Here is a 26,659-nt window from a genome sequence, read left to right as displayed (position 1 = left end):
CCAGTAGTGTTTAAACATTGAGAAATGTTTTTTAGAATGAATTTTGGCTGGTAAACATGGCACATATGGTGTCATTAAGTTGAACGAACAGAAGGAAACATTTTGACACGGATTGGAAGTAAAAAGTCTGCTTTAAACAAAAGCAATTCTCAACTCGCGGCAGAAATAATTCTACAAACCCAGAGATCCCCCCACCCCCGCCTCCTCGTTCCCTTTCCCTGGCCTCACTTTAACTGCTTGCTGAAGTGAACCATGGCTTGGCATGTTTGCAAACTCCTCCCTTCGTTCTCCCTCACCCCCTCCCCCTCTTTATCTCGGGTACTCCCTCCCGCTCCCTGATTCACATACATGTCTGATACTGTCCCTGAGCAGCCATAAACCATGTTAGCGGGCCCAGTTCTCAGAAAGGAGAGAGAGGCCTCGGCTCTTTCCCCGCTCCCTGTTCCTTACCAGGAAAACCCTTTCAAAGAACCAACGGAGGGGTGTGTGTGTGTGTGTGTGTGTGTGTGTGTGTGTGTGTGTGTGGAGGGGAGGGGGCACAGGGGCTGAGGCAGCACAGAAAGTGAATGGTAGAGATACGGAGAGGCTGGAAAGGGAAGGAGACGCGAGCTGCAGAGTAAGCCAAGGCCACCCTACCCAACTGCACATATAGGAGCCAGCTGTGTTTGGTCTCTCTCACTGTTGTTTTTTTCCTTTTGCAGGTTAGTAAATTTAGCAGGTTACATTTTCTGGAGCTTTTCTATAGTATTTGGAACAGCAGCATACTGTTGGCAGGAGTTGATTAAAATGTTTTGTACCACGAGAGTATTTAGTCATGAGTATGACATTTTCCAGTGGGACGATATAGGCTGAGGTACTAATGATGCACTATAAACTACATTTTGCAACAATAGGACAGCGTTTGCTTCTGAAGGGCCCTCAAGGGGCAAATCTCCTTCTCGGCATTATGTGCACATGTGTGCCTTAATGAGCTTACAACTTTTCATTTATATTTAGACGTAGACCAACCATGCCGAAGGCAAAAGTGTTTACAGCTTCTCAAAATAGCTCCACTCAAAGGCGAAAGAGAGGGGCGAGACATGAAAGTTGTTTAAATGCGGCTAGCATCAACTCAAGGGCATTGTTGGGGTTGCGTTTGTTCCAACATACGAAAAGTGACTAAAGAAGTGGTCACGAAAATGCAGGGGGGAAAAAGAAAGACAATTTGAATTCCTTCCTACTTAATCAGATCTGGCCAAGAGCTGCGTAAACATTGGATTAACTGTTTTGGAAAGTTGCAAAAGAATTGGTGGGTGCAGGGGGATGGTCAACAATCTCACGTGCAATTTAATAGTGGCCCCATTCCTTTTGGACTGTTGAGTCATATAAGCCTCCGTTGGACATGAGGTGATGTCATCACTGTTAGATCCCAAGTCACATTTAGAGACTCACACTGTGCATTGCCGGACACAAATGTATGATTTATCTAAAAAAGGCATGCAAGATCAGATGGAAAATGCACACAAATACTCACACAAAACCTGTCTCCCACATGTGGGCCTGTCAATCAACTACCTAGTAGCTAAGTGACAGCAGGTATGTAGTTACATTGCATTAAACACATTCTCCATCGGCCAGATACATGTTTCATAGCACATCATTTAATGTTCGTCCCCAGTGAGGGATGCCTGTAAAACCAGCAGACTCACGCGTGCATCTGAAGCACGTTGAGCCGGAGGAGCGGTCAGAACGGCCATGCAGCGTTGAAACCCGACCAGCAGCGCGCACACACACACACACACGAGCCAGACACCAACTGGCCTTGTCACCACTCTACACAAGAAACACATGCTCGGAGTAACCTAAAAGTGTTTTGCCAAATTTTAGCTTTTTTGTTGATTGTTGTCAATTCAGTGCATTCGCAAGGTGGTCATACCTCTGGTTACAACTTGTGAAGTTTTGCAGAAATGAGAAAAGAACATTTCTGGGGATATTTTTGAACCCCAACTGGAAGTTTGTTGGCATCAAATAGTTTCTGGGACACGGAGCGTTTATTTTTTTCTGTGTTCATCTTTCAGGACTTTGGCAAATGGTCACATCTTGATCTTTATGCATGAATGTGTAATGGGTGAGGAATGGACCCAGAAGCAGTACGACACAGCAGCAGTTTAAAAACAGCGTCTTAACTTTTCTCTAGACAAACCCACAGGAAAGGAGTCTTTGAGGGGGTGAGGGCAGCAAGCACCACACTAGAATTCCTATTGAACCTATTGGTTTAGAAATTGCCAAACCCTAAGAAACATTGACGGTGTTTGGGACTGGTCAGGCAGCAACCTTAGCAGGGTCCATCGGGATTCCGCCTTGGGAAATGTATCCCAGGAATGATATTGTGGCAACGTGAAACTCTGACTTTGCGAACATAAAGTTCTCCAGTAGGCGCTGAAGCACGGACGGGACGTGGTGCACGTGTTCCTCTTTCTTCTGCAGAAGAGCAGAAGATGTTGACGAGGCAGGTCGAGCTTGGAGAAGATGGTGGTTCCTTACAGACCCAGAAGCAGAACGACGTCAACAGCCTTTAGTTTTCTCTTGGCAAACAACAAAGGTTGTAGAAAGATCAGTCAAAGAGAAAATGGGGGGAAAAGTCTGGCGTACAGCGGAGAACCCTCCGGCAGCCAGTGAGTGAGTGACTGGGGTTTGGGTACTGAAGGGGGCGAGCAGGGCGACAGGTGAGTGTAATTGGGCTGACGAGGTGGTGTGCAGGTGCACGGAATGAGCTGATTAGGTGGAGCGAGAGGTAGAAATGACGGGGTAGAAGTGATGGATTTGTACCCACGACAAAACCAGTAAATAGCTTTTATCACCACTTTTGTTAGGGAACAATAAAAATGCAATTCATCTTTCTGTGGCAGCTTGTAGCTGAGGCTCTCTGGGCGGCTTGTTATTGTCCAAACCCCAAAATATGAATAATACTGTCTTTTGATGAGAGGAGTTTTTTGCCGTCGTCGATGAACTGCATGATCTAATTTCACCAACCTTCGATATAAAAGAATAAAATCAGCGTTGGAAGTGTTTGACGTAAATTGGGAAAATGGAAGGGATTTGCTTTTGTACGGTCGAATCCTGTGGATGAATAAATGCTGTATCTCCGCAGTTGTCCCACACAGACCCCTGAGAGGGAGAATGCAGCAGAGCCAGCTCCACATTACATACCCATACCGGTGCGGAGGATACAGAGCAAATATTTACCTCGCATAGCTTTGCTTCGTCCAGTCTGCTTCAGCCCGTCTGCTGCTTGCCTCGCATTGAGCGAGCTGCGCGACGTTCATCAAATCCTTTCTGTAGACATTCACAGTCAGGAGATGTAGCCTGTGAACAAGAAACAAACAAACTGGACCCAACAGGTTCAAATGCACCACTACGAGCCCAACTACCCTCTCTCTCTCGCTCGCTGTCTTCCTCTTCCCCCCTCTTATCTGTTCTCCCTTTGGCGTCCTCTCCGGGCTCCTTCAGTCGCATGGCGGCCCGTCAGGCGGCAGGGAAGTAGTTCTAATTGACTAACGAGTTGCCTCTCTCTAGTTTTCTATTCTTTCTTTTTTCATACCTTTACAAAACCTCCACACGACATCTGCTTTTGGCACGAGAAGAAACAACAACAACAACAACAGCAAAAAAGAACCCGCACGAAAGTCAGTGTTTTCTTTTCTTCTTCTTTTCCTTTGCATGTAGGAGTGGGAAAGTGCTTTCCTCTTGGGGAAAATATGGCAATCGCTGTTTTCTTACTCCCCTCCCAAATAATTGGAGGGAACTTATTTTGTGGTTTTCTAGTCTATATTCGTACTACTACGATTTCCCTTTTTTAAATTTGATATCCACGTTTCATTGCCTGCATCGCACCCAAACCTGTAAGAGCCCCACGAAGATTGAGTATTTATGCATTCGCCTCTTCCTACATATACAGATAGTGTTTATTTATTCTGACTAGAATCAACCAAAAGGGTGGCATTTGTTTTCACTACGTTGAAGCCATTTCTAGTGAAACGGCAAAGATTAATTCAGTGGTTTGATTCCAACAAATAAAATAATCATAGTATATTCAAATGCAGATTTCTAGTGGCAGTGTAAATAAGGAGAGACGGCCCTGTGACTTTTCTATAGAGCCGCAAAGTCCCCCAAAATATTTTGAACCGAGCTCAACTCTTGCAACACAACGCAAAATATAATAAATCAACGTACATATTGATAAGGTTCCTGGCAGATATTTTTGCATTTCTATTCAACCTTTTATTTTGGCTCAGCTGCAGGTAAAGATTTGGCTAAACTAATATAATTAGAATTTAGATTTTTCTACAACTGAGCTGATGCAAACTTTTAATTAATTTCAGAGCGTGAAAATTATAGACGTATTCATTAAAAAATTCACACCATGTTTTCATCTAGAAAATTCTTAGTCCATATGTGTTGCCGTTAAACTATTCAAAAAACAGTCCTTTATCCTGTGCTTAAATAAGGGGAAAAGTCTGTAAACTGCATCAGTAATAAAAGTGACTTCAGTGCATCCTGTTTGTTTTAAGCAGGAGCACAAACTGTCCCTGTAAGTAGCTTTTATACCTACGAATCATTCTCCATCAGCCGTATACAGCTTTTGTGAAAAACTAGGGATAAAGAAGAGGTCTGCGTGCTCACTAGAGAGCCGCACACCCTGCAAGGCAACGTGTCCACGTTCGACCTGCAGAAACGAGAGGGAGAGAAAAGGAGCGATCAAAACTTCTGCAAAATGGAGAGAAGGACGATACGGAACAAGCGAGAGAAAAGAAGCAGAAAGTCCTGCAAGAATGCAAGAGGGCAAAAGACCGAGGGAGCGAGAGGAAGAGAGACACCCAGAGAAACTGAGAACAAGGGGGAGAGAGGGAGGGAGGGAGAGAGGGAAAGAGAGGGGAACGGAATGTGCTGACGCTGTGTTTCTTGTCTGAACTCCCCAAATTAATAATCAGCAGCGGTTTAGCCGAGCCGTGCCAGGAACAGGAGCCTAATGCCAAGCCAGGCCCTCCCTGCCCCCCCCCCCCGATCCCCCGATCCCCACACCCCCCCCCCCCCAGCCCCCAGCCCCCAGCTCTCAGCTCCCAGCTCCCAGCGCTGCTTTGGGGCAGAATGGGAGGCGCTGGCTGTCTGGGCCGGGCCGAGCCTGGCACACTGCCACGGGGCTTTTGCTTGTTCAGGAGTTTTGATTAAATCCTTTATTGTGCTCCACTCACGCAAAGAGCTAAGGCGAAACACCGAGCAGGGCGGAGGGGAGGAGAGAAAGCGAGAGGGGAGTGAAGGAAAGGGAGGAAAAAAAAGAGAGGGAGGGAAATGGGATCCCTTTTTTTTTTTTCTCTTCCTTTCTCCTTTTCGCTTTCTCTCGGACTGAAAAGATGTTTGATTTGGTCTGTGGGGAGCTGCGAAGTAGATAAAGTTTTTGCTCGCCATCAGCAGTCCGTTTTTCTTCTCTCTCTTTTTTTATTTTTCACTCCTCAACACAAAGGCCTCTTTTCATTCTTTTGTTCCTTAAGCTTTCTAAATTGCTCTGGTTTTCTTCTATCTCATATCTGATCAGCTAGACTTCAAGCTACCGCAGCAAAACGTGTCACAAGCTTCAAGTGCGCTCCGCATTTTAGTCAGCTATTTATTTTATCTAAATACTATTAGAACACAATGCAACACAGAAGACTAACTGCTACTGGGCCGTACTTGGCGAAATGGATACGAAAACCCCCACTCCTCCCCATTTTGGTGTGTTCCTCCCAATTGTTTTAACACGTTCCAAACATTATAAACGCTCTATATCTCCAACTGCTCCGTTGACTGCCCTCGTCAGTGACCCCCCGTGGTCTTTCAGAGGCTTTGTGCCAGAAGTGAAACCGTTATTTCTGTTGTTGTTTCAGCTGTTTCTGCGCTGGAGCTGAGCGAGCAGTTCACGCCGCCGGAGACGGCTCCCCCGGCCCTCGCCGGCCTCATCCAGGCCCTGGAGAAGAGAGGTACGATCCACGCCGATCGGCCCGCGTGTTCGTCTGTCTCGCCTCCCCGTCCCTACGTCTATGTGCGACTCTCTCTCTCTCTCTCTCTCTCTCTCTCTCTCTCTCTCTCTCTCTCTCGCCGTGTGCCTCTCGCTCTCACGCCAGCATTAGACACGTAGACATGTGGATCCAGTCAGGCAGTCACACGGATCAGAAGTCCAGACTCAAAAGCACCTCCTCGGCCGGTGAGGGACTCTAGATGGATTTTCTACGTTGAAGTTTAACGTTCTCAGGGAGATTCCCTCGCGACTGTTATTAAGATGCACATTTATTTCTTGATTAATCTGTAATCATTTGATGTTCAATTTGTAAAAAAAACTCTCAGAGCCTAATAAAATGTCTTTAGTGACGGCAGCAAATCATCACAGTAGAAAAAAGGTGAATCAATTTGACCAATGGCTGTAATTGAATAATCGTTTCTGTTCTTTGAAGATGTTAACTTTGCTTGTGTCCAAATACCATGTAATTCCTTTTACACCAAAATCAACGTACTAAACATGTTGTACAGAAAATGCTCATTTTACTTCACAAACGAGTTATAATATTATTTAATATAGTTCCAAGATATTTCTTCAGTTGTCTCGCCACCATTTGCTTTTATTAAAACAGTTTATCCTTGTGAGTAGCTTCTGTGAAAAGTGCTTTGCATTATGGGACAAAGTGCGCATCAGCAAACCAGTTTGTATGGTGCACGCACACTTTTCCAGTGTGGACAGACGTCATCCTCCAAAGCTGGTCAGAATTTCTTTGTATGGAAGTAAAGTCCCTTGTGCTAGGATTGCTAAGATTTCAATATTGATTATCTACTTGCAGGATGACGGAAGGTCTGTCTTTGAGTGTAAATAATATAGTGCACCACTAATATTGAATGACCTCCCACAGTTGGATGCACACACACACAATGACTGCATGGTGAGGTTTTCACAACTACCTGAGAGTCTGGCTTGTCTCAAGGAATTGCCTCCTAGACGCAAGCTGTCTAGACCCGGTGCTAAATGTTTTTTTTTTTTTTAAGCCTGAGACCCAAAAGAGAAATTAAGTCAGTGGGAGTTTAATTTTCTTTTTCTTCAGTTTTTCTTCAGGGATATTGTGAAATATTAACCTCTACAATGGAACAGTATTTTTATCAACGCTGTTTGGATTGGTATGTGCCAGTTCCCTCATTACTAAACTAGAAACATAGTTTACTTAATTCCATGATTTAGTTAAAATGTCTGGCCGTCAATAAATCGATCTCCCGCTTTGCACCATGAATAGAACGAGCACGCGCGTGCTTTGCTTTTATCTTGTTGCGTGTGCAAAATAATTGGTAAATGATCCCCTTCTCTGTGTTGATGGACTAAGACTGCTGTGAAAACAACACACACCTGATATTTGGTCTTGAGTATTTCCAAAACAAATATTGGCCTATGCGCTTTGTCACGTACAAGTTGTTACTTATAAACTGACATCGTCCAGACGGTAACAGGTCGGTTCGTCTCATTCAATGCTTTACGCGTCTTTTCCATTACAGTAGATTACTTAGTCCAAGTCAGGCAGCAAGGGAGTCATTAGGTAGCTTGGCTATTTTTGTATTTTCCTGCTTGCTTCGCTATATTCCGTCTTCAAGTACGGGACTAAATGTTTTTTGTCTTGTACAAACCTTTTATTCAACTGCTCTTTCTCAGGTCTGGACTGCAAGATATTGTACAGGACCAATGATTCCTCAGGTTCAGACAGCCCAGTATACAGCCTGAGCTCCGGTGAGTTCGTCACAGATCTACACCGCTTTAGTTATTTTCATGGTGTGTGTAATCATTTGTGTATGTGTTCACATTTCAGTGGCGTTGGACAACAATATTTGGCTCGTAGTATCTGATGGAAGACATATTGTTTATGTCAGATAACAACGTATTTTTACTTTTTCAATTTGTGTAAAATTGAGCAAATTAGAACCCTTCATTTGCATCTCTGCGTAGGCCTCCATAGTGCTCCTACTCTCTCCACACACAGTAGTGTTTCAGGTGGTTGCAATCTGCGACCTCCCCACCGGACGGCGTCAGATCTTACGTAGTAGATCGCTGGGCAGCGCGTTGCATTAAAGTGAATCGCAAAAAGATTTCACTGATATTTGCTGTGTGGGATGTGTACATGTGTGCATGCTCATCTTCAGCAATACTGTTCACATGTCTCACATGATTGAAAGCAGCCGTGTGCTGCTGGTCCAGTGCGTCTCGGCTGCTTCATACAGCAAATACTGTACATTGGGAACAAATTGAAGCCAAACGAAGTTCGGTGGAACTTTTTCTCCAACCTAAAATTCTTTTGCATCGCTCTTTGGCCTCCAGAGAGTGAAGTGTGTCAGAAAGACGTGGGGTACCTCTCCGAGTGTGTGCTGAGCTACCTGAGAGACCTGCCGTCGCCCGTCATCCCTCCCTGTTTCTACGCTCCCCTTCAAACTGCTGTCGCACTGCAGCAGCAGGTCCTACAGCAGTCGGCAGGTAGGTTTCATCTCTTATTGGAGTCAAAATGCTTTCAAGCCCATTTTCTTTTGCTTTAGGAGCAGGTGCCTCCTTCACGTATCTCTGTACGGTCACGGCTTGTTAAAGACCAGAGCCAGAGATGTTTTTAAAAACAGTCAAATAGTCCGCTGCCGTTGAGTCTTTGATTGGTGATCGGTGTTGTTGGAAAATATCCTCTTTTAGGGTTTTATTGCTATATATATATAATTTGGACCAAAAGATAAAAATGCATTGACTATATGGACGTTTACGCTACCTATGAAGGACAATGAAAATAAAAGTAGGGGTTCAAATATCTCACACTATGTACAAATACCTAATCTAGCTTCATAATTATTGTTAAATATCTTGACCCGCCTGACATCAAGTCTTTACAGTAGTTTATCATCATTCGGTACAGACGGTGCAGTCGCTGGAAGCCATGGCAGGGAGGTGAGCCTGGTCCTCGAGAGCTCCCCTTCCGTCCCCCTCCATCACCGTCTCACGCTGCAGTACCTCCTCACGCACCTGGCCAAGGTCACTCACTTGCAGGCCAGCAATGGCCTGGATACGCACACGCTGGGGAAGATCTTTGGACCACTGCTGATACGAACCGGCCCCTCCACGCCTTGGTGGGTTTCAGTTCAATAATATTTTACACTGAGAAGTTGAAGAATCGAGCGCCGCGTCGGTTCTGTGAAGCAAAAGGCTACCGATGGCAAATCTAGAGTTTCAGTTGTGTGAAATTGAGTTTCAGCATTTTATTTCTAAACCTGATATTGATCGGTTATGTTCAGGTTGTCTGGGGATGATGAGTTGCCGGCCCTCGTAGTGGAAAGGCTTCTGATCGAGAGAACGACGGAGCAGGACCTCGCTCCCCCAGGTATGTTCCATCTATCGAGGCTGCATGTAACTTAGGGAGTGAATGTTTTGCAGGACTCCTTGGATTCATTCCATTAATACACACGGTTTTGAACGACTATCTTTTGTGTGTGTGTGTTACCAGTTCTTCCAGCAAAGCCAGTCAAGTCACAATTGGCACCTTTAGCCATGGCAGACACAAGCAGCCTGAACGATGCTGCCGAGTGGTACTGGGGAGAAATCTCAAGGTAAATTAGTAGCGGATGCCAATTTGCCGTAGATGCGTCACTGCTCCCGAAAGTCAATATTCCTTTATGCAGATTCACAATGGTGGGAATTTTGCGGTGAAGTTGTAGCTGATCACTGTTATTTTTTAGTGAATACTGGTTGTCGTGGTATTTGCAGAGAGGAGGTGAACGAGAAGCTGCGAGACACTCCGGACGGCACCTTCCTGGTCCGAGACGCCTCTAGTAGACTGGAGGGCGAGTACACGCTCACCCTCAGGTAAAGCAACATCGCCCACATCAGGTAGAACCACGAGGGAATCGACAGACCTCTGTAGAAAGTGAACACGTGCAGCCCCCGAGTCCTGCTGTTTTCTTCATGTCGCCGTGGCGCCTCTTGTCTCCCCCTGCAGGAAAGGGGGGAACAACAAGCTTATAAAGATTTACTACCGAGACGGGAGGTACGGCTTCTCTGAGCCGCTTACCTTCCTGTCCGTGGTGGAGCTCATCGATCACTATCGCCACGAGTCTCTGGCCCAGTACAACGGCAAACTGGACACCAAGCTTCTGTTCCCTGTCTCCAAGTACCAGCAGGTTGGTGGCCTTTTTTTTTCTCATCAAGATCGATTTGAGCTTCCTCTGATGTAGAAATTCTTGATCTTACTGTGATCATGAATAACACTAAGCAGGCCCTGCTTGGAATGGATTTCATTCATCAAAGTGGTGGTTTCGCTCTCCTCTGCTTGTTGCGTGCACTCAGTTGGTCAAGGAGAACAGCATAGAAGAGGTGGGAGAGCAGCTGAAGGTCTACCATGAGCAGTACCAGGAGAAGAGCCGCGAGTACGACTCCCTGTACGAGGAATACACTCGCACCTCACAGGTATACCAAGCGGTTACCAGAATACATTATGAACTGGCCAGCAGCAAGCGGTGAATTTTTTACAGTATCTGATACCTTTTAATATTACACCAGAGCTAGAGTTAGCATAATGGATATGTGTGATATCAGCAGCTGCTAACTAACTGAAATGCAATAAATGATCAAACGGAGGGTCACAGCCTGTTCCTCTGTGCTTGTTCCCTGCAGGAGCTGCAGATGAAGCGCACAGCCATCGAGGCCTTCAATGAGACCATCAAAATCTTTGAGGAGCAGTGTGAGACTCAGGAGCGCTACAGCAGAGAGTCTTTGGAGAAATTCCAACGCGAGGGCAACGAAAAGGAGATTCAAAAGTACATTTGAGTATACATAGATATATATATGCATGGGTTTTATTGATTTTCCCGGTTCATTTAAAGACAAAAGCAAGATAGCGTGAACACTGTTTGTTTTGAACCACGCGTTCATGGCCATTCTCTCCAATCAGAATCCAGAGCAACTCTGAGCGCTTGAAGTCTCGTGTGAAGGAGATCCACGACAGCAAGCGTAAGCTGGAGCAGGACCTGAGACAGCAGGTCTCAGATAACAGAGAGATCGACAAAAAGATGAACAGCCTCAAGCCAGATCTCATGCAGCTCCGCAAAATCCGAGACCAGTACTTTATGTAAGAATGGATTTTAAGATCTAGTCAGTTTCTGAAGTACATACACTTCTGTGCTTTAATTTCACTCGATGATATCTGCAACCTATTCTTGTTATTGTCATGTCTCGAGGGTGATGGGTAAAGCATCAGCATACAACCTGCCTTGTTGTGGCTTTGCAGATGGCTGACTCAGAAAGGGACAGGGCAGAAGAAGATCAATGAATGGCTGGGCATAAAGAACGATGCAGATGAGTAAGTGTTTGAGATGAAGTAGCAACTCCTTGCGCTGTGATCACTGGGTGCTGCAGTGTCTCCACCTGTAATTTAGGGCGGTGCCGGAGCTCAGTGTTGTGCTGCTACGACGCGCGATTGAGTATCCACTGCTTTTTTCCCGTGTTTCCAGCTCCTTCTCACTGGAGGAGGACGAAGGTTCACCCCACCATGATGAGAGTACGTGGTATGTGGGTGACATCAAACGCACCCAGGCTGAGGAGATGCTGAGAGGCAAATGCGACGGGACCTTCCTCATCCGTGAGAGCCAATCACAGAAGGGCTCCTACGCCTGTTCTGTAGTGTAAGTTTTATTACTGTTTTTTTTCTTTTCCTATGTTGATCCATTTCTTTATCCACTTGCAGCTTGTGTAGGTTACAATTAGGGAAATCATCAAGACTAACAAATATTTTTTTAATGATCTAACCTAAAACCCCAACTCTTTTCCAATGAAAAAATAATGCTCGATCCAACAAGGAAATTGCTAAATCATTCTTTAAAACCATCCGTTACACCTGAGCGTCTCCTTCTAATGGCTGCTGTCAAAATGCACTGCATATATATGGACGATTGAATAACGTGAGGCCAATGTGGTCTAAAATGGCTCGCTGTCCTTCTGTCCAGTGTGGAGGGAGACGCCAAGCACTGTGTCATCTACAAGACGGCCACCGGTTATGGATTTGCCGAGCCCTACAACCTGTACTCGTCCCTCAAAGACCTGGTGCTCCACTACAAAAACGTCTCCTTGGTCCAACACAACGACCACCTGAATGTAAACCTGGCCTACCCGGTCATGGCCCCCTCTCAGAACCAGAACCAGCACCCCAGATGAATCGTCCACCAGCAGTGTCGGAACGCCAACCAGGGAGGGGAAGCACACTTTTCAGTCATTACATTCGAGGGGGGAAAAAAAAGATCCTCTCAACAAAGCTTTTTCTTTTTCTGGCGAAGAGAAATGGACTCAACCGACTATTAAAAATTCATGCGTTTTTTGCTCGAGGCTGGAGCCGATTTCCCGCACCAGCTGCAGTCCAGCAAAGAGCACTCCTTGCTAACAGCACGGCTTTCAAATGAGCACACGACCACCGGTATGGAAGCACTGTACAGTTCGCCTGGCTGACGCCGTTTCGAGCGCCGCGTTAGCCAAAATTCACATGACAATACGTTTTATGATTCAGAAAAAGACTAAATGTGTTCAAAGAAGTCAAAAATAAGCACACCAGATGTTTTTCAAGATTGTGGAGAACGGAAGAGAAACCCTGACGTGGGATGAATTTACAGGAGGCACTTTTCGTTTTGTTTCCATTCGTTTTTGCCTCGACCGCGTGCTGACTGTCGACAGACAAAGGCCCGATCTGTCCTCCCCCTCAGAGCACCGCTCGCCGACCATCACGGGTGTTGTCACTGGAGCCGAAGGGGGTGAGGAGGGGAGGAGGGAAGTTGCTGGGGTGGATTTCTTTTCTTTCTTTCTTTTTTTTTTATGGGTTTTAAAAAGATAGATGATTCATTTTCTAGCTTGCTGAAGTGCCATAGTAATAGCTTTGAATGACACCAGGCCTGTGCCACTGAAACAAGGGGGCACGACGGGGTGGAAGGAGGAAATAAACCGTTGTCGACATAGACAAAGCTACAGCTTTAAAAAAAAAAAAAAACTTTTTAGAAAAATCCACTCTTATGGTTCTATTTTTAATGAAATGACCTTCGTTTGCAACTGCTGTGACTCGTTGCTCCCTCCGTCTTTGGGCGTCGTTTGTAATTGACGAGGTACGTCACACAGTAAACACTGTGTGACGAAAGAATTGCATGGTACATCTTTGGTATATTGTGAATATAGACTCACAATACACTAAATGCAGGGGGTACATTTATTAAATGCAGTTCCACATGATTCGGGTTTCCTTCTAAATGGAAATCTCGAGCATCAAACGTCTTCGTTTCAAACACCTTTTTTTCATCCTTTTTGATACTGTAGCACATGTAGCCGTTGACTTAAGGCTTAACTGTTAGTGCTCCTCTCACGTGTCTTGTTTCTATATGCTTAGGACACTTGTAGAGCATCAGTCTGTGTGATTCTTGTATCTTCGGTACTGTATTTGCCTTCACGCTTGCTAGATTAGATTAGTTTTAGCGGTACAACGTCGTTGAAGATGTGTTTTTTTTTTTTTTTTACTCACGGTACTTCCTTCCAGCTCGCGCTTTACTGTACATTTCATCACAATTTTGACTCAGAGCTGTAAAACATTTGTGTAAAAGAGAAAAAAAAGCAGTAATATAACTCATGTACAGTATATTTTAGACACACATGCGGTAAGTGTGCATGACTTTCCACAGCTCCATCGCTGTGTTTCTGTATGTTTATCACAATAATTGCTATGCTCTTAGATTCTGTTTTAGGGTGCACAGTATCCAGCTAATGTGAGCCAAATGAAGGATATATTTTCATGTAGCAAGAAAAAAAGAAAAAGAAAAAAGAAGAAGCAGTCCTTTCGGCGTTCAGCGTGGCCTCTGTGGTCTGCGAGATCATCCCGTACAGCACGCATGGACTCCTTCATTTGGCGGTTGTTTTTTTCTTTCTTCACTCGGCACCAGCGGTTGGTAATTGTACTTTTTTTTGCAGTGCAAATACAGTATAATGTGTGGTAGTACTAATGCACAACGCGAGTGGAAGGATGCGTTTCAGATGACAGAGATCGGTTCCCTCCACCTGCGCATCTCAGTTTCCATCGCTGAGGTGAAGATTGTACCACCGTCGATCTCTTGTCACTTTCAAAGCAGAGTTTGTTCGTTTTCGAGAGAGTCTTTGTTGTGTTGTTGACGAAAAGAGCCGTCACATGATGCCTCTTTTATATTTGATTTACACAGTTGATTTCATCAGAATGAATGACTAAGTAAGCTCTCAAATGTCTTGCGTGTCGTACCCTCAAATTGCCAAAAAGTAAAAAAAGTATTTTTGTAGAAAGCGGAAAACAATGTTGGCAATAGAAGGTTTTGGAAAGAAAGTGCACCGTTTTAAAGGTTGCACATTTTGGATTTGTTTTTTATTTCTATTTTTTTGAGAGGGATATTAATTGTAGTGAGACATTTTACCTCCTCTTCTGGTCCTAAAAGTTGAATACGTACGTTCATCAGAAGACCTAAGCTTCCAACAAACCCATTGGGCGTCGTATCATTTCCGTTTTGGAAACGTTAATTTACAAATTTCAGGTAACTACATTTTCTAAACAGACCAATCACACTTTCAAATGAAACCTAACAAGTTTAAACCAAGCCGCCATTTTGATTCCGGTCAGGACGAATCAGCGTTACCGTTCTTTGCACAGTTCCCCAGACGTTCCCAAGAATGAAACTGGAGGTGACGGCGGTGCTTCTGATTGGAGGTCTATGAAGACGTGTGAGGGAGGGAGATTAGAAGTGCCTTTGGTCATTGTGACGAGCTCGTCTTCTCCTCGTCGATGAGGGCGCCACCGCCACCACCTCCTGCTGTGCCCCGTGATTCACACCTTTGACATTTTATCAAAGACTTTGAGGGTAACTGGCGGATGGTTGGCGGTGCCGTGCGAGTGCTTGTGTTGGAACAAATCGGAGCATGTTTAAGATTTGAGGTGTGCCTCTTTGTCTCTATGTAGTTGTTGCATATTCTACGGCGGGGGCCGTAAGGAGCTTTGTGCTCCGTCTCACTGCATCAAAGCTTTGGTGTTTTTTTTCTTTCTTTTTGTCTTTTTTTTAATTCTGTCTGGTATGTGCTTTCTGAGAAATCTCCGATAAGATAGAAATGTGAACCGTACGCATCCGTGGCCCCGCCCGGTTATTTGAAGCTCCCTCGATAAGCTCCCGCGTTGATGCATGCAGCGTTTCTCAGTGTTTTATATTCAGTCGGTTGAGTCGTCCGCCGCTGCTGACGCACCCAATATGCAGTTTGTTGGACCAACACTTTTGTGACTGCACTTTTCTTTTCTTTTTCTGTTTGTTTGTCCCTCGCGCTCAGCGGTGTGTCTACGGCCCAGCAACCATAAACCCACAGACGGTGGTGAAGCTCAGTTGTCTACAGTGTTTTTTGTTGATACTTTTAAGGTCTTTCCATACGGTATATCAGTTTTCTTTATGATATTGGAGCATACAGTGTACAGTATATGCCTGTGTTTTTACGGTCAACAGCTGTCAAATAATTCTGATGCTTTTTGACTGATTGCTGTTTTTGTAATGGAGTTACTTTTACTACATGGACTATATCGACTCTAATACTTATGAAACCAACTTTAAGGAGAGCTGCTGGCTCGTTTTGCAATTTGTGTCCACACAGCAAAAAGATGAGTACATGGGATTTTCCCCCAAATGATTAAATAAAAAAAAAGTGTTTTCACTTACTACCAGTAACATTTCAACATGTATATTTTGAGTGGTTCACAGGGAGGTCAGTGTATCATCCAGAGTAACCCAAACATTGTTACTGAAAACACTCTTTGCCGTCGAGTTTGAATAGAAGTGAAATGACGCTGCTGGGTGGGCAGTAAATTAAAACATTTGTGTCATTTTGTTTAAAAAAAACAACCATATATAAAAACACTTGTGGGGAAATTGTGCCAGCGGGTTGCAGTTTAAACCTAAAAGAGGTTTGTTTGAAAGACTCGTTGAACCAGATGGTTCTGCTTCCATTGAAGCGATTCGCTCGGCGGATCCTGTTGCTTCGGGAGGAAACCGAAACGTAGAGCCGGATCACTTGTTGAGATTACATTTTTTTTACAGTGCAGTAAAACACTTTAATCTGCCGCGAATGCCACGTTATAACACACATGTTTAATAGCTGGAAGCAACGCAGCTTTTGTAGCCATGAAACCTGTTGAGGGGTCAGAGGGCGGCGAGGAAGGCTTTAATGAGCTCTGACCTCGTGTTAAGACTTCGAGCCCACTTTCGGTATTCTGAAACTCAAAGCTTTCATCCTGCTCATCTAGTAGATACGGATTTGTGTCGGAGCTTCTCGAAAAAACATTTTTCTATATGACAACTGATCATTCGGGGAATGAGGTATTTTTTCATCGGCTTTGGTACACTGTAAACACAGCACATCTTTCACTGATTACAAAGAAACACATATTTGGTGTCGATTAAAGTTTGAAGAATGAGAGACAATAGAGGATAAATATTTTGATATATATATATATATATACGTAGATATCTATATTTTTGGATGATGTAATTTGGACTGTGCTTGAAACAAATCAGAAAGAGGCTTCGATGTGAACGTGATCTTGAGAGTTGCTGCGTTGCGCTCGAGCAGTTATTGAAACGCAAGCGTTCTTACTAATTGGCTGCAGTGAGCTTCATCGTGATCAGCAACACGCTTTGTGGTCACGGCCGATCCGTATACATGTAATCTATAAAGCATGATTATCAGGTGCGTTCAGAGGAAGAAGAAAGCGCATGTACATGTGTTAATATTTACAGAGCCGAGTCTATATGTTAAACGCAGTCTTGGCTGCTTTGCATTTTATTAAATATTAGTTTGTTTTTGTTTGTTTTTTCTTGACCACGAGAATCTGTTTGATCAGTTGGAAGCTTCTGGTTTTTTTGTGAATAGATGGAGTGTTTAAAAAGTGCACCACAAAAGATACACTTCCAGTAGGATGCTGGCGCAGCGTGGACGCCGACGCTGTGACAAACAACACCGTCCTTTGGTCAGAGACACAGAGTGAAAAGCTACATGGATAGTTTGTTACCCTCCTTTGTACAGGAGGTCAGAGCGTGTTCTTTTATGGTGCCCAAGTATGTTCTTTTTTTATTTTATTTTTATTTGTCTTTTGAAAAAAGCTGATGAAAGTCAGTGTCGGTTAGTTTTTGTTTGTTTGTTCATTTCTGTTATTGATAACCATACAGAGCCTATAAAAAATAAATAAGCTAGGTTGATTTTTTTTTTCCTCCGTACAGAAAAAAAGAAAATACAAATGTTTACAATATGTAAATAACCAAATAGTAAATATGCGTTTGAGAATCAATCTGTCTGTCCCTCAAAGTGACTGTAATAGATTGATTTATATTTCTTTATTTCTTCTGTCATTTTAAACTTGAAAATGTTATGACTGCTTGTTCTGTTTTTTGCTTTTCTTCTGTTTTGGTTTGTTCTTTCTTTTTTTTTTCTTATCAATTTTATCTCCTGAGAACAGTGCTCCCTCGATATGAACATATTAGCCCAAGATTCATTTTTCTCTCGATTTGACTTATTCATCTGTCTTGTTGAACATGCTTGAGGAAAGTTTTATTACATAAACACAGCGGAAGGTTCCGGGATAACTATCTAGAGGCATTGTGTTCTTGATTTGCACTATAAAACCAATTTAAGATGGCTGATTAAAGGAAATTTTAGACCAAATTTTCCCCATGTTAGTTTCATCTTGTGGGATTTCCATTTGAAATATTGGGAAATTAACAACACTGCACTTTCATTTCCTCTTTGTCGGTCTGTATCCAATCTTCTTAAACCTTCCCTTTCTTAGTCTCGACTTTGACCTAAAACGTTGCCTTTTGTTGTAGTGCTTTTCACTGGTGTACAGTAGTTCATTTTTGGGGGGGGTGACATTAAAGATCACTAACAATTCACGAGCCGTATCAGCATCTTTACACTAATCACAACTCCACGCCTTGTCTGCTGTGCTCCACCATGTTGCCCAACAAGTTGACTAATGCATCACTGCCTCAGCAGCAACACATACACCGCTCTTACTGCATAGTTAACAATAACACATTTTATTCCCCCAAAAACAATGAATGCATATAATTGGGGCAGTCGGATGAAGCTACTCTACACCAAAGTGCAATTGAACTCAGAGGGAGCACTGTTGTTTCAGCCAGTAGAAGCCTATCGGTTGATGCACAGAAATACGGTTCTTCTCCTTCACTTCTCATGTGTTGTCCTCCCTCCCGTTGGTCTGCCGTTTAATTAGATGCGACATTTCTTTCTTTCTCTCTCGTGTACAGCTTGCTTCAGAGTTTGTCCTCAGACGGGTACTATTTCATCTGTACGGTACTTAGGCTGATGCAATGATTTAAAAGACAATAAAAGACGTATAAAATGAAGATGGCTGCTGTCTGCTTAAATGTCCTTGGTTCATGATGTTAAGCCAATCATCAGCTCGTCACACACATACATTATATGCTGGATATAAAAATGTCATGTATTATTTTGGCTACCCAAATCTATTTTACAAAACTTTCAATCAATATATAAAGTGAGTTATTTTTAAGTGGGTCTCCATTTGGTTTGTGTCATGCTAAGAATAAATACAAATTTGAAGCCCAACACACAACAATGCACGAGTAAAGGCAGTGAAGTGGAAGACTGTTGTCGGGGCAACAACACGGACAGACAACATGCGATTTGAATTAATTTATTTCTTTACTTTGCAAATGTTTTGTGAGGAAGGAACTGCATTCCAAACATTTTCAAGGACACAAGGAAATCACATCTACTGAGAAACACCATGAGAAACCTACGCACGGCACTAACAATTGATAAAAATCAGAACTCCCTTTGTTCCTCACATTAAATGTCAACAGTTTAAAAGGAACTTTCCCCCTCAAAAGCAGTTCCCATGAACACTGTTCTGAGGTCTGTGGTGTACAACTCTCAACCGATATATACCTTAGTTTAATTCTGTGAGAACAACAATTGACATATTCATAGAACACTTATTCTATGCCAGTACATTAGTGTGGACACCTTAACTCAGAAGTATTTAAAATACAATGGTGACCAAATGGATTTAAAGGTCAGATGCCACCAGAAGGAACTGATGAATGATTGTTTTTGAGTTTCTCATACATTACGAAGCAAAGGGTTCACACACTGTAGGCAAATGTGGCATATTACATTACATGTCATTTAGCAGACGCTTTTATCCAAAGCGACTTACATTACACTTTAAACCCATGGCTTTTTTCACATTTTTTTTTGCCCGGGGAGCAATTAGGGGTTAGGTGTCTTGCTCAGGGACACTTCGACATGGAACATGGGGCAGCCTGGAAGCAAACCACCAACCTTGTGCTTCCCAGCACACCTTCTCTAACCCCTGCGCCACGACGACCCTACAAGCAAACAAAAGGATAGCATGAAATAGAGACAAAGTGCTGTCCTCGTTTAGTTGTATATATAACACTTCAAGCCAAAACATAGCAAAGCAGACAGGAAGCCGACTGAATCATGGAGTCTTTGTCCAGTCAGCTTATTTGTCTCTTACCCTTTGTTCTGGAGGACAGCTGGAGGACAGATCATGTGCGAGTCACCAGGTAAAAACCTTTCATAATGCTTAAGGGTTGGTGGGGTTTAAGTGCAGAGTGTTCTCGTGACTCTTGAGCAAGACCTATGGACTGAACAACTGAGCTGAGACTAAGAATAAGTCAGATCATGTGTTTGACTCATGCCAAGAATATAACTCCACTAAACAAGAAAAAAAAAGTTTGTCACACAATAATCCCCTAAAAATGTTATTTGCCAGAACATTGGTAATATAAAGGAATCTATAAAAGGTGTAACTCAACCAGACTCTTGTCTGGTCTATTTGCAGAATATACTTTATTAAGTTTATTATAGGTATAATTACATATAACTATATTGCTGACTAAATGTTCTTCAGAATGTGAAGGTTAGCTTTCACAAATCTCATGACACTTTGATTTATATGAGTTTTATGTTTCCCCAAACCAGCAACAGCGTGGTCCGTCTGCAGAAATCTCCTCTGGCAACAAGTGACGCTGCCTCCGTCACATCGTCGTCAGCCAATCAGAAAACCGGACGTCACCACAAGGAAGCGTAGGGGGAGTATTTAAAGTTGCACAGTACGGGGTTGGCTTCTCTGTAGGCTACCGTCGTTTTTCCTTTTACCGTTTCATTTTTCTACTGTCAAACTAAAGCTCCGGGAGAAGATGAAGACGCTCTTGCTGCTGCTGGTTTTGACCGTGTTGTCAAACGTCCCGTCCGGCGGCTGCGCTGCCTCCTCTCCGTGCTCCCATCCTCCGTCGACGTGGTGCTCGTCGCTGGACTCCGCTGTGCAGTGCGGGGTGAGGCGCATCACTGATGCGTGCGATGCTTTTAAATGACCTTTCCGAGGACCGTCGGCCTCTCAACACCGCCGAACGCGCTGACCGAACCGCAGAATGAGCTACTTCCGGGTTAAAGTTGAACGAACGACGGGTTAAATGAAATCACGGGGATCCATAGCAACCGCACTCGGCGGTTCGCCCTGACGTCACGTCGGCTAGTTAACTTTCAGTAGTGAGAAGAAATAAATAATGACTTGCTTTACGTTAACTAATGTTTGCATTCCTCCCCCTGCGTGATTGTGCATGAAACGTCATTGTTTGGCGTCAGCTTAATTTGACGGGAGCCAGTGAACTTTGATTAGAAGATGTTGTGTGCAGACTGGGTGGACGAGTTGGGGATGAGCAACGTTATTTTGGTTGGCTTTGGAACATTTGAGGAAGTAAAAAAAGAGGAAGTCTTCATCTGCCAGCGCATGATGCACACATGCATGCCACAAACTCTAAATCAAATTTTGAGAAAATTGTGAAAAAAATACTAACTTGGAGAGTGATCACACCAAAAGTTAACGGTCTGAACACCCTGGTGCAGGTTCTGAAGCAGTGCCTTGAGTCCAACTTCACCGAATCGCATCACAAGAAAACGGACCAAGTGGAGGTGGCGCTTTACTTTGAGAGTCTGTGTCCCGGCTGCAGAATGGCTTTCACAGAGACCCTCTATCCCACCTGGGTCCTGCTGAGTGACATCATGTCACTCACCCTGGTTCCCTACGGCAATGCACAGGTAAGCGGTGAATACAGCACCTTGGGTGCACACTGGGAGAACTGTCGCTCTTTAAGCTTTTTGAGTGGGTAATCGAGCTTTCCTCAAATCATGTGTGGGATTGTTTTTTTAATGTAAAAAGGCAAGAGAAGTATAGTAAAATAACCATATAATGTGGTCACAGGATAATCAGATTCATTATCCAAGACGGGCTTCCTCTTGAATTTAAATGACAGGAGAGGAATAGTCCTGTGACATTGGTCATAATCTTTGTTGTTTGTTTGACTTTTTTACCTGAATTTGTTGACTTTATTGCATCCCAGGAGAAACCTGATGGACAGAGGTTTAATTTTGAGTGCCAGCATGGAGAACCGGAATGTCTGGGCAACATGATTGAGGTAACGTTACGTTCTAAATGATAATAATACTGTAACTACAATTCAGAACCATGTAATCTGCCATAATGCAATAACATAAATACTTCCCCTCCTTCAAAGAATTCATTCTCATACATCTGTATGTTCTAAAAGTGCTAAAATTGCCTGAATAAATGTTCCGTCTAAATGCTTTAATTGCTTTGTTCTAAGCATCCTCTCTGGGAACCGTCACCTTATCGTGGTGGAGAGGTTTGTGTGTCCCTATGAACCTGAGGGCTGTGTTGTCGGGAGCCTTGTGCTCCTGGTAGGGTTACCCTTGGCAAAGTGGTCTCAGGCGAGGGGCCAGACTAAGAATGGTTCAAGATCCCCATGAAAAAACGGAAGAGGGAAGGAGTTACCCGGCCCGGAGGAAGCCCGGGGCCCCCATTTGGAGCCAGGCCCAGATGGAGGGCCCGACAGCGAGCGTCTGGTGGCCGGGTTTACCGCGGAGCCCGGCCGGGCACAGCCCGAAGGAGTGACGCGGCAGCCCAACACTCTACTCCCCATGGGCTCACCACCTGTGGGGGAAACCGATGGGGTCGGGTGCGCTGCTACAAGGGTGGCAGTGACAGTGGGGGGTCTAGACGGAACAGACCTGGGCGGCAGATGCTGGCTCTGGGGACGTGGAACGTAACCTCTCTGGGGGGGAAGGAGCCGGAGCTTGTGCGGGAGGTGGAGCGTTATCAGTTGGATCTGGTGGGGCTTACCTCTACGCACAGCCTCGGCTCTGGAACCAAACTCCTGGATAGGGGGTGGACTCTATTCTACTCCGGAGTGGCCCATGGTGTGAGGCGCCAGGCGGGTGTGGGGATACTCATAAGTCCCCGGCTGAGTGCTGCTACATTGGAGTTTACCCCAGTGGACAAAAGGGTCGCCTCCCTACGCCTTCGGGTGGTGGGGGGGAAAACTCTGACTGTTGTCTGTGCATATGCACCAAACAGCAGCTCAGAGTATTCGGCCTTTTTGGAGACCCTGAATGGAGTCCTGCATGGGGCTCCTGTAGGGGACTCCATAGTCCTACTGGGAGACTTCAATGCGCACGTGGGCGACGATGGAGATAACTGGAGAGGCGTGATTGGGAGGAATGGCCTCCCTGATCTGAACCCGAGCGGGTGTTTGTTACTGGACTTCTGTGCTAGCCACGGATTGTCCATAACAAACACCATGTTCGAACATAAGGATGGTCATAAGTGTACGTGGTACCAGAGCACCCTAGGCCAAAGATCAATGATCGATTTTGTAATCGTATCGTCTGATCTGAGGCCGCATGTTCTGGACACTCGGGTAAAGAGAGGGGCAGAGCTGTCAACTGATCACCATCTGGTTGTGAGCTGGGTCAGAGGATGGGGGAAGACTCGGGACAGACCCGGTAAACCCAAGCGTGTAGTGAGGGTGAACTGGGAACGTCTGGAGGAGGCCCCGGTCCAAAAGATTTTCAACTCACACCTCCGGCGGAGCTTCTCCCACATTCCTGTGGAGGTAGGGGACATTGAACCAGAGTGGTCTATGTTCAAAACCTCCATTGCTGAAGCCGCGGCGGTGAGTTGTGGCCTCAAGATCTTAGGTGCATCAAGGGGCGGTAACCCTCGAACTCCGTGGTGGACACCGGTGGTCAGGGAAGCCGTCCGACTGAAGAAGGAGGCCTTCCGGGTTATGATATCCGGTGGGACTCCAGAGGCAGTTGCAGTGTACCGACAGGCTCGAAGGGCAGCAGCCTCTGCCGTGATGGAGGCAAAGCAGCGAGTATGGGAGGAGTTCGGGGTAACTATGGAGAAGGACTTTCGGTCGGCACCAAAGTGTTTTTGGAAGACCATCCGGCACCTCAGGAGGGGGAAACGGGGAACCATCCAAGCTGTGTACAGTAAGGATGGCACCCTGTTGACCGCGACTGAGGAGGTTATCGGGCGGTGGAAGGAACACTTTGAGGAACTCCTGAATCCAACTACTACGCCCTCTGTGGTGGAGGCGGAGCTGGAGGCGGAGGAGGGATCATCGTCAATTAGCCTGGTGGAAGTCACTGAGGTAGTCAAACAACTCCGCAGTGGCAAAGCCCCGGGGATTGATGAGATCCGTCCAGAGATGCTAAAGGCAATGGGTGTTGGGGGGTTGTCTTGGATGACACGCCTCTTCAACATTGCGTGGAAGTCTGGGACAGTGCCAAAAGAGTGGCAGATCGGGGTGGTGGTACCCCTCTTTAAAAAGGGGGACCAGAGAGTGTGTGCCAATTACAGGGGTATCACACTACTCAGCCTCCCGGGTAAAGTCTACTCTAAGGTGCTGGAAAGGAGGGTTCGGCCGATAGTCGAACCAAGGATTGAAGAGGAACAATGCGGTTTTCGTCCTGGTCGTGGAACAACGGACCAGCTCTTCACTCTTTCCAGGATCATAGAGGGGGCTTGGGAGTATGCTCAACCAGTCTACATGTGTTTTGTGGACTTGGAGAAGGCGTATGACCGGGTCCCCCGAGAGATACTGTGGGAGGTGCTGCGGGAGTACGGGGTGAGGGGGTCCTTGCTTGGGGCCATCCAATCCTTGTACGCCCAAAGCGAGAGCTGTGTTCGGGTGCTCGGCAGTAAGTCGAAGGCGTTTCCGGTTGGGGTTGGCCTTCGCCAGGGCTGCGCCTTGTCACCAATCTTGTTTGTGGTCTTCATGGACAGGATATCGAGGCGTAGTCGGGGGGAGGAGGGTCTACAGTTCGGGGGGCTGCGGATCTCATCGCTGCTTTTTGCAGATGATGTGGTCCTGATGGCATCTTCCGTCTGTGACCTCCAACTCTCACTGGAGCGTTTCGCAGTCGAGTGTGAAGCGGTCGGGATGAGGATTAGCACCTCTAAATCTGAGGCCATGGTTCTCAGCAGGAAACCGATGGATTGCCTACTCCAGGTAGGGAATGTGTCCTTACCCCAAGTGAAGGAGTTCAAGTACCTTGGGGTCTTGTTCACGAGTGAGGGGAAGATGGAGTGTGAGTTTGGCCGGAGAATCGGAGCAGCGGGGGCGGTATTGCACTCGCTTTACCGCACCGTTGTGACGAAAAGAGAGCTGAGCCGGAAGGCAAAGCTCTCGATCTACCGGTCAATCTTCGTTCCTACCCTCACCTATGGTCATGAAGGATGGGTCATGACCGAAAGAACTAGGTCACGGGTACAAGCGGCCGAAATGGGTTTCCTCAGGAGAGTGGCTGGCGTCTCCCTTAGGGATAGGGTGAGAAGCTCAGCCATTCGCGAGGAGCTCGGAGTAGAGCCGCTGCTCCTTTGCGTCGAAAGGAGCCAGTTGAGGTGGTTTGGGCATCTGGTGAGGATGCCCCCTGGGCGCCTCCCTAGGGAGGTGTTTCAGGCACGGCCAGCTGGGAAGAGGCCCCGGGGAAGACCCAGGACTAGGTGGAGAGATTATATCTCTGCACTGGCCTGGGAACGCCTTGGGATCCCCCAGTCAGAGCTGGTAGATGTGGCCCGGGAAAGGGAAGTTTGGGGTCCCCTGCTGGAGCTGTTGCCCCCGCGACCCGACCCCGGATAAGCGGTTGAAGATGGATGGATGGATGGATGGATTAAATGGAGTCACTATTGTCTTGTAGTAGTGTCCCAATGATTAACAGATTGCCTCTTTCCTCTCAGACTTGTCTATTGAACATGACAGACGCTGCTAAGCACATTATCTACTGCATGGAATCCTCCTCTGACGTTATCAAGGCAGCACAGAGTGTAAGCAAGTGTGTTTGTGTGTCTGTGTGCATCTCATCAGTGTTTGGGCTGGTGTCTGTTTGTTTCCCTCCACTGCCAACATAATATTTATTATTTTGAGGCTGCAAATGATATCTTTATTTCTCTCCACTGGTGTTTGCAGTGCGCACAACTCTACAGCCCCGACCTGAGCTGGGACAGCGTCACAAGCTGTGTGAAAGGGGACGTGGGAAACCAGCTGATGCATCAGAACGCCTTGAAGACCAAAGCTCTGCAGCCTCCTCACCAATACGTTCCCTGGGTGACCATAAATGGGGTACGGCTCCAGTACAAGTGGCAGGAAGCTTCCGTGGCATTCCGTGGGGGGAAAAAACAGACTATAGAGATCTAGAAACTATGTAGAGGCTTTAGACATGAATAGGTCACATCGCTTCTGACTTTCCAAGGGAACTTTCTCCTTTCCATCTTGACTTGTATTGAAGCCTTTTTTTCTGCAATACCCACATTCTGCCCCCACCAATGACTCTTTCCTTGTAAACGGGTGACCTTACATTGTCACCCCCCCCCGCCCCCCCTAAAAAAAAATCTCCCCTTGGATTCAAGGATTAAATGATTGGATCCTGATGGAACGTGATATAAGTGACGAGTGTAGCAAATTTTATTGCATCTAGCACAAACTTCCATTTGGACTCAAGGACTGACTTATTAAAACGTATGCTGCTTGTGTAGCTCTGCTGTTTAGAAAGCCAACAGTGTACTTCCAGTTTTTGCCTGGATGCTACTTTATTTAACATGCTACTTTATTTGCAGGAGCACACAGAAGAACTGCAGGACAAGGCCTTAAACTCTCTCTTCACTCTGGTCTGCAGCATGTACAAGGTACAGTTAATGTCAACAAAGCCTGAATCATTCATTGACTTGAGTCGTGACTTTAGTTATGACCGTTTTATTATAAGTTTACTTTGCGCTATAACAGCACATGCAGGTCACGTGTAACAGTCCTTTTATTTAAAAAATAATTTCAGGGCCCCAAGATTCCAGCGTGTGGAGGAGGAGGAGGAAAACACTACAGAAGCTACTCCCACATTGAGTGAAGGAGGAGCACGGCACATGTTTGCTTCTTTCCAGGTCACTAAATAAGGGACCCTGATGAGTGCCATCAGATATTTTTGTATCTCGGATTTTACTGCTGTGTCTTTTAAAGGGAAAACTATTCTGCTCATTTAACAATTCAATAAATAAAAATTCAATTTACTTTCTAAAAAAACAAAAACGTGTCGTCTTTGAACTGTTATCGACTATAAAAAGAACATAAACGCGTATTTGTGCCGTTTGACAGTCAAATATTTGTTTTCATCGCCAGGTTTGCTCAAAGAAACTGCTCCGCC

General features: G+C 45.4%; 2 protein-coding genes across 3 annotated transcripts in view; both read left to right on the top strand.

Annotated features, from left to right (window-relative positions):
- The window catches only part of pik3r2 (phosphoinositide-3-kinase, regulatory subunit 2 (beta)), a 29,844-nt gene extending 11,388 nt beyond the window's left edge, over window positions 1-18,456 (top strand). For both annotated transcript variants that reach the window (XM_040170865.2, XM_040170866.2), the window contains exons 3-16: window positions 5,901-5,993; window positions 7,700-7,774; window positions 8,360-8,512; window positions 8,934-9,144; window positions 9,310-9,395; window positions 9,519-9,621; window positions 9,779-9,877; window positions 10,011-10,191; window positions 10,358-10,477; window positions 10,685-10,827; window positions 10,962-11,138; window positions 11,298-11,369; window positions 11,521-11,691; window positions 12,013-18,456. In XM_040170865.2, coding sequence (XP_040026799.1) covers window positions 5,901-5,993; window positions 7,700-7,774; window positions 8,360-8,512; window positions 8,934-9,144; window positions 9,310-9,395; window positions 9,519-9,621; window positions 9,779-9,877; window positions 10,011-10,191; window positions 10,358-10,477; window positions 10,685-10,827; window positions 10,962-11,138; window positions 11,298-11,369; window positions 11,521-11,691; window positions 12,013-12,220 — 1,892 coding nt within the window. In that variant the 3' untranslated portion in view covers window positions 12,221-18,456. The remainder of the gene's footprint in view (window positions 1-5,900; window positions 5,994-7,699; window positions 7,775-8,359; window positions 8,513-8,933; window positions 9,145-9,309; window positions 9,396-9,518; window positions 9,622-9,778; window positions 9,878-10,010; window positions 10,192-10,357; window positions 10,478-10,684; window positions 10,828-10,961; window positions 11,139-11,297; window positions 11,370-11,520; window positions 11,692-12,012) is intronic.
- A 911-nt stretch (window positions 18,457-19,367) lies between these two features.
- ifi30a (IFI30 lysosomal thiol reductase a) lies at window positions 19,368-26,544 on the top strand. The gene is made up of 8 exons (XM_040172009.2): window positions 19,368-19,665; window positions 20,084-20,436; window positions 21,008-21,199; window positions 21,502-21,576; window positions 25,206-25,292; window positions 25,435-25,587; window positions 26,082-26,150; window positions 26,297-26,544. The coding sequence occupies exons 2-8, from the start codon at window positions 20,302-20,304 to the stop codon at window positions 26,363-26,365; spliced, it is 780 nt and encodes a 259-aa protein (XP_040027943.1). The 5' UTR covers window positions 19,368-19,665; window positions 20,084-20,301; the 3' UTR covers window positions 26,366-26,544.
- The last annotated feature ends 115 nt before the right edge of the window (window positions 26,545-26,659 follow it).

This window comes from Gasterosteus aculeatus, chromosome 3 (genome assembly GCF_964276395.1).
Source record: "Gasterosteus aculeatus chromosome 3, fGasAcu3.hap1.1, whole genome shotgun sequence".
Taxonomy (NCBI): Eukaryota; Metazoa; Chordata; class Actinopteri; order Perciformes; family Gasterosteidae; genus Gasterosteus; species Gasterosteus aculeatus.
Note: the sequence above shows the minus strand (reverse complement) of the source record. Positions and strands in the feature narration are given on the sequence as shown.

Excerpts from the sequence above, each read along its gene's own strand:
- ifi30a (XM_040172009.2), top strand. The coding sequence starts at position 20,302 with ATGAAGACGCTCTTGCTGCTGCTGGTTTTGACCGTGTTGTCAAACGTC. Across the intron at positions 21,200-21,501 it reads TTCCCTACGGCAATGCACAG|GAGAAACCTGATGGACAGAG; the intron begins GTAAGCGGTGAA and ends ATTGCATCCCAG. Across the intron at positions 25,588-26,081 it reads CCTGGGTGACCATAAATGGG|GAGCACACAGAAGAACTGCA; the intron begins GTACGGCTCCAG and ends CTTTATTTGCAG.